The sequence below is a fragment of the Poecilia mexicana genome, unplaced genomic scaffold (assembly GCF_051168715.1).
Source record: "Poecilia mexicana isolate PSO_F unplaced genomic scaffold, ASM5116871v1 scaffold_16, whole genome shotgun sequence".
NCBI classification, from domain to species: Eukaryota; Metazoa; Chordata; class Actinopteri; order Cyprinodontiformes; family Poeciliidae; genus Poecilia; species Poecilia mexicana.
The window spans coordinates 8400018-8407733 of record NW_028263385.1 but is presented as its reverse complement, the minus strand read 5'-3'; the positions used below and the strand labels follow the sequence as shown (position 1 = coordinate 8407733).

The window sequence follows — 7716 nt, the reverse complement described above, 5'->3', positions numbered from 1 at the left end:
ATGTCAGAGGGTTGGATACATCCATTAGCCTTCCTTGCTCCTGGCTCAGTCTTGCAATACGCCCTCCCTCTCTTCCCAATTCAAGCTAGAAGAGCAAAAGAGACAGGGCTGGCACAAAGCCAGACTGGCACCAACTTCAAACATAGAGTAAGCTCAACCTCGGCGGCTTACATCAGCCCAGCTGAAGGAAGAAATAGAAGGGGACAGATGGATTGATGAGAATGAATGTGCGAGAATTGATGTGCAGAAAGAGAATCTCTCAAGACTGAGTCTCAGGTCACTTCAGGTTGGATGAGGCTGACACGAGTCTTGCCTCATGCCAGTTGAGGCTGTCCTCTGAATTTAATACTTTTGAGATGGCTCTTATGATTAGGCATGTTGACTGGAAAAATACCTCTGTATATTTTATTTGTAAGCAAAAACTGCCTCAACATCTATGTTCATATAAGAACATTATTGTAGATAAATGGAAATGTATTTTAAGTAAATTACTGTTTAATTTGAGATTTTACTCACTTCCTCTCTTTCATCTGTCTTTGCAGAACTCCATTCGACATAACCTTTCCCTCCACACTCGATTCATCCGGGTGCAAAATGAAGGAACAGGGAAGAGTTCCTGGTGGATGCTAAACCCAGATGGAGGAAAGATGGGAAAAGCCCCAAGGCGACGGGCGGTCTCCATGGACAATAGCACTAAATACTTAAAAAGCAAAGGCAGGATCAGAGGCAAGAGAGTAGGCCGTCCTGGGATTGGAGCAGGATCTGCTGTAGGGGGCCTTCAAAGCTCCCCAGACCATGGTAGTCCATCACAGAAAGCCCTCCCAGGCCCGGGAGTTGCATCTGGGACAGATGGAGAGTTTGACGCTTGGACTGACCTCCATTCTAGGGCTAGTTCGTCAGCTTCCACCTTAAGTGGACGTCTCTCACCTATCCTAGCAGAGGGAGAACCAGAGGAACCAGAAGAAGGTGGTCTATCCTGTTCTGCCTCCCCTCACCTTTATCCATCACCAACCAGTGCCCGCTCGCCATCAATGGGGGCAGGAAATCACTGTCCTCCACTTGAACAGCTGCCTCAACTGGCTAACCTAGCAGGTGCCATAAGTTTAGATGAGCAGATGATGGAGGATGGTTATCATCATCATTGTCCACAGCAACATCAACAACATCCTGTTGTTGGCCGAAATAAGCACCAAACTCCTGTGTATCACTACAACTCTGGAATGAAGGGGCAGGTCTCCTATGGTGGAGGAGTCTACAACACAACAGGGATGGGTATTCTTCGTCACCACTCACCAATGCAGACCATTCAGGAGAACAAGGCTACCAGTTTTTCTGGAACCATGCGGGCATATTCGAGTACAAATGCACTGCAGAGTTTACTGACAGGAGGTTCTGCGGTGCAACAGTACGGTTCTAAAGACCTGATGCTGGGACAGGAGAGGGAAGGCCATCCTATGTTGGGTCAAGCAAGTAATGGAGTAGGACCCAACCACCACAGCCACCATCCTGTGCACCACAATGGAATTCATAACCATAATAGAACTCACAACCACACCACTGGTCATAATCACAACAGTGTAAGCAACCACAACCCACCTCACAGCCTTGCTCACAATGGTCACAATCTCAGCCGAAGCCACACCCACACACCGCCACGGGCGGCGGCTCTGACCCCGTGTGGAAACAGCAATCAGCTACAGACTTATAATCACAAAGCTCCCTACTTGTACAGTCCCCCATCCCATGCTCACCTTCCTGCTTCTACAACCCTCCCCCCTAACCCAGCGGGTATGCTTGGCATGCCTCAGGATTCCTGTCACGTGGCTTCCACCCCACACCCCCGTCACAGTCATTACCCAGACTCACAACACCAGGGCTTGGCTAACGGACCCTACCATCATGGCCAGGGAATGGGTAACGGCAGTGTTGGTAGTAGCTACCATGGCTATCACCAGCCTTACCCTCATGACAGATTACCAGCTGACTTAGACATTGACATGTTTCATGGTAGCTTGGACTGTGATGTGGAGTCCATCCTCCTACATGACATTATGGACTCAGGGGAGGAGATGGATTTTAACTTTGACTGCTCCCTTGCTCAGGGGGTTGGGATTGGAATGGGAATGGGCATGGGTGTGACTATGGGCATGGGAATGAGCGGTCTGGCTGGTCCACAGCAGGCCCACAGCAACCAGAGCTGGGTACCTGGCTGAACTGAAAAACAAAACCTCCAGGACTGCGATCCAACTTTTGAAGCACTGTGCCCTACCATGACATTCCTGGCTCTGAACAAAGCCTATAGGACCAAGCACCCCCACCCTATCTCTTTTTGTTGTCTTACTCTATCACCCCTACTCTGTTTAATCCCCTTCTTACTGAGAGATCTACTTCATGTCAGATTAATTTTTTTTTCTTGAATCAGCTGTACTGTGATGACAATCTCTCAGCTGTGCTTGCCCGGCATCGCTTCTCATTTACCATGAGAACTGAACTCTGAATGCACTTTATTGCAAGTGGGTCACATCTCACGGTGCAATGCCTTCGCAGAGCAGCTCAGGCAGAACTTGGCTTGTTTTCTAAGGTGCATGCAACATTTGACAGGAACAAGCAAGGAACACAACTAATGAAAGCGTCAGAAATAGGAACTAAAGAGCTGGATTTTTTTCTGGTGCAGCAGAGACTAATTTACAAATTTCTACTAATGTTGATTGGATGCTTGATTACAGTGATTCTGTATTGGGGTGCAAAATGTACTTCTTTAAACTTTCATAATTTCTTACCATATTTAAAAGATGAGTTCTGACAGTGATTAATTTGGACTTTTTTTTTAATTATGGTTAAAATTTATTTCAAATAAGTTTATACACATGCAAATTTCTTCTGCAGCCATGTTAGTTTTATTTTTCTACATTACGTTACGAAAGTTGGATTTTTTTCTTGAATGTAGCGTATAAAGACTGCATTGCCATTGGTTACTAAAGACTGTCATAGCATTAAACGCATGCCATCATTAGTGGCAAGCATGCAATTTGGCAAATTACACATGTTTTATTACTTTGCTTCACCTGCGCTTCTTTAACCAGTTTGTCTCTCCCCTGTCTCTGTCTGGTGTTGCAGACAAAGTGACCATTCCTCACAACAAGCCATTAATGTGGCTTGATTGAAATTCAGCATCTTGCTTTTAATCTCCAAAGTGATGCAGAGGCAATGTGTCATTATTGAGAATTTAACGTGTTGTCCTTCCTTCCTCACCCCCAGCTGTCTTTAGCATAATGCACCAGGAACGTTCAGACAAAACGGTGATTAACTTTATGTCACTCTGCCTGCCGCTCTGCTCTGAGAAGGGGCAATGTCACTGTCCACTTCCCTGCTCAAAGAGGGTAAATAATACAGAGAACAAAGCCTGTTGTTGCAGTGGGATCAGTTAGTCTCAGTTTTTATGCTCTTTGGATCAATGTGTCTGAAAAACAGTAGTGTACTCACATCGTAAATGATCTCCATCATCTGTGTTATGTTCCTTTGTTTTCAAATCTAAAAACCTGATGTTCAAACTGTCAAACAGGTGCAAAGGGAAATATTTAAAGGGATAGGTATGGATTTTTGAATTAAGGTTCTGCAAAAAGGTTAACTAACTTCTAAAATCATACGTGAAATATATAACTGTCTTAGCATCTCCATTAAGTCTACATCAAGATTAGTTGAGCCTAGAGGAACAAGCTAATTTCTAGTCCAAAGTGGACTTATTTTGTCTTGAAACAAAACCTTTGATCTGAAAAATGTGCAAACTCTATTTTATAAACCTTTAGACTATTGTCACATTTGCATTGGACAGTTGTTGGGACTTACGAGGGAAATGATGGTAGGTGGTGTGCCACCAATGATCTTCCTTTTATAGAAGGACACAGAATGGAACGTAAATTGCTTTTCTTCAGAGTAACCACCTAACAGAATGTGTAAAAGGCAATAAAATAGTTTTCACTTGAACCACTATAATGTTTTTTGCTTTTTACACTTATCTTGTGTCTTAAACATTTACTCTTACCAGAAGTGCTTTATAGCTTCTGTTCTCAGTATGTGTTTCGCACAGGAAGATAATTTGTGGTGCATTGCCTCCCACCTGTTTTGTGTAAAAGCCGCTCAATGCGAACATGACAGTGACAGATGTTTCAAAAGGTGGCATGGAGGTGGTGTGGGGAAAGAGGGGTGAGAATGATATACTTGAGTTAATACACCAAGATTTGACAGAAGCCTTGCCAAATTTCAGACATGGTATGTTGTTTCCATTAAATATAGGCTGACTTTATTTGCTTTTATCTAACCTTAATTTAACCAAGTGAACTACATTTTTTTACAGGGGTGTCCTGTCATAATAATTGTAGGTACACGAAACTCACTATAAACAATAGACATTTGATTATTGGCCAGCAATTTGGCATTCCAACTGCTAAGTAAATGAATAAATAACAACTGTCGCAATTCACTAAAACTTATGCTTAATGCTCTTAAATTCATAGTCATTAAATTATGTTCATTAGATCTTTCTGGCGAGGCAGGGTGACTAACGGGTCTAGCCAAGGTGTTAAAGGTTCATAAAATTAGTGCTTATATTAGACATTTTTTAGACTGAAGATGTTTTAAGACAGTAGAAAGACGACATTAGTTTTGGTCTCTTTCAAACTACATAGTAGTATCATGTTACAGGGCCAAATAATCTGGATTAATACCAATAGAATAGTTAATGTTTTGCAGGTAAGACATTAACTGAGTATGAAATTCCAGCAGAGCCACACTTCAAAAAACCTGGACTACTTCTTTTCAAAACAAGCAGTCTGAGTGACTATCATAAAGAATGGGGTCAAAATGCTACACAATTATCCACATCTAGTTTTTGTATGTTTATTCTGTTGTCTTGTAGTTGTTGTTGTATTGTTTGAAATCTAAGGGACAGACAATGACAGGACTTGAAACGTCATAGTGTATGAATTGAATCCATTGGTAAAGGGATGTTGGTATAGTGCAGTATAACCTTCCCAAGATCCAATGCCATCCGTCCCTCCCATATGTGCTTTGCTCAGTCGTTTTGTTGGTGAGGGGGCGTGTCTGCAACTTGGTTTACCACTGGTCTTGAGAGAGCAAAAGAGGATAGGATACACCTCTTCTCAAGATACCCCAAGAAGACTCCACTTTCTGCTCCAAGCACTCACAAAAAAAAAAGAAACACATTGTAAGGGGATAGCGGGTGGAGTGGGTGTTATTTTTGCAGCCAAAGGTCAAGCATGGCACAGACTATCAGACCCAATATTGAGGTAAATTACATTTCTTTCAGGCCTTTTAGTTGCGCTGGTTCCAGTTAATCTTTCTGGAAAATGCGTGGAATTTTCTAAGTACTCCGACCTCAAGAAGCAGTTATGTTCTATTCTATGCTACAGATGTTTAGCAATCCCCTGCTATTGGAAAGAGAGCTATATATGATGTCTAATTTTCTTATATTTATTTATGAAAGAGATCTGTCTTTGTCATTCCTAATTGTGATTGTTGTACAAGTCCAATGTTGTCCTTTTTCTGTTTTTTTTATTATTTTTAAGCTAACCTTCTCCTTTTGCCAGTTTTACTGACTTTTATTTTGTAAAAATCTATATAAATATATATATATATAAATATATATAAAATGTACAATAGTTTTTAAGAATCTCAAAAGATTATCAGTTTGCTGTCTATTTCTTTTTTTAAGAGAATGTATCTCATCATCTGGTGACTGTTAAATAAATGAAATTTAAAGAAAAAAAATTACTTATTTTTTCCTTATTCCTTAGTATTCTGAGTCTTAAGTGTTCTTTTAGAACTGTTTTGTGTTTGTCATTAGCCATTTGTGTTTTGTGTAGCTACATTTTAATAAAAATGTGGCTAAGACAGTAGCCATATGTTGTTATATTCTCAAAAATATAATATATTACTATAATATAAGTTTCTCAAAATAATATATTTTGAGAATATTTGCAAAAATGTAGAATATTTCATTAACTTATGTCAATCAATCAATCAATCAAAAATTTATTTGTATAGCACATTTCAGCAGCAAGGCATATTCCATGCATACAGTATGAAGAAAATGGATCCTTACATGTGCAGGGGAATTGTTTTCACAGAAAGGAAACCTGGATGACTATCATGAGGCTTACTCTCAGTGTGCAGGGCATCAGTGAATATCAAGCTGGACAACGTTCAAATCAACATCCACGACCGTGTAGGCCAGAGCTTAAAACTTGAGTTGCTGTGAAATGTCAAAATCTTCTAAACAACATTCTGGATTTTCATAATCCTCCAGAGTAAGATAAAGAAATGCTTAAAATACATCCTGATTTAATGGAGCTAAGACTTGGTTTCACTTTTGAGTACTAAATTAAACTTTTTAATGATATCCTAACTTACTGAGTTGCACCTGCATTTCTGACTTGTGCTAATGTACACTTGCAGGAGATGCATTTGTTGCTTTAAATTTTTTCTTTGTTTTTGCTTGTTTGTCATTTTTAAAACATAAAACATCTCACACAAATATGATGAGTTCTGTCTGTAGTCAAATTTGAGGGTCACTATGTCATTGTGTGGGTGGCTGTTGGAATAATGACAAAATAGAGAGAATAAAAGTACTGTTGCATGCACTGTGGGAGGCATCTCTTAAATGAAAAATAAATGGAAATTGGGCGAATGTGCACGGTTAAGACAGAAATACTGACAGAAAACAAAAAAAAAAGACACAACCAGATTTTTCTGGATTAGAGGTGTGTGAGTATCATAAGGCTTATGGCCCACAAATCAGTATAGGTTGGCCACAGCTGTCTGGGTCCCATCGGAGGTGTTTTCACAGGAGGAGTCTGGAGCGCAACAGCGCCATACTGCCAGACCCCAGGGGAGTCTTCGCCTCCATGCACACACACATAAACACGCAGAGATACAGACGCCACACCAAATGTTTGCGCACATGCATTTGAAAATATCACAAATTCACACATTTGCACAAAGAAGTGCACAGCTTCGTTATAAGACACAACACACTTACTCAAACAGATATTTCTCACTTATATGTACACTTTTAATTGACTCCACTTGGCAAATCTTCTCTGTAGGGAAAAAAGTGAGAAGTAGAGAGAAAGAGAACAACAAAGGTGCTGGGAAAAGGCGCCAGGCGGCGTTTATTTAAAGCTAAAGATGCCTGACAAAAAAAAGAAAACAATTAAATAATTGGTTTTTCATGGGTGTAGGAGGTGGGATGTCTTCAAACACGGTTCAGTGACTTTATGAGATGTTTTGTAATTTCATGGATTTAGACCAGACTTAGTGTGATTGAGTGTAACCCAAAACCCAGAGCCTGGCGTGAGGCCAGAGTCTTGCTTTTCTCTGTCTGTCTCCTGCGAGACGGATTTTAGGGCAGGCAGGAAGGCACTTCAGTCCAGGTGCGGTGCCTCGGGGACGTTCTGGTCCTCTGCTTCTCATTATGAGAGAGGCAGAGAGAAGCCACGTTACAGTGTCATTATTCATCCATTCAAGCATCTGGAAACAGGTCCTTCCTCAGTTGGTATAGTCCTGCTGTTGCAGAGACCGCCCTTGGAGCTAAGGGCTGGCAGGGGACATTGCTAACTACAAACAGACAGAGCCACCCAGGCAGGACTCCGGGGTACACATGTCCTTGAGTGCTTATGAGGAATCAGCACTTCTCAC

At 41.1% G+C, this 7716-nt stretch overlaps 1 protein-coding gene across 1 annotated transcript; it reads left to right on the top strand.

Moving 5' to 3' along the window:
- The first annotated feature begins 550 nt into the window (after positions 1-550).
- Positions 551-3979, top strand: LOC106907798 (forkhead box protein O3-like). Its single transcript, XM_088013889.1, has one exon. The coding sequence runs from the start codon at positions 624-626 to the stop codon at positions 2211-2213; it is 1590 nt and encodes a 529-aa protein (XP_087870015.1). The 5' UTR covers positions 551-623; the 3' UTR covers positions 2214-3979.
- Positions 3980-7716: the final 3737 nt, after the last annotated feature.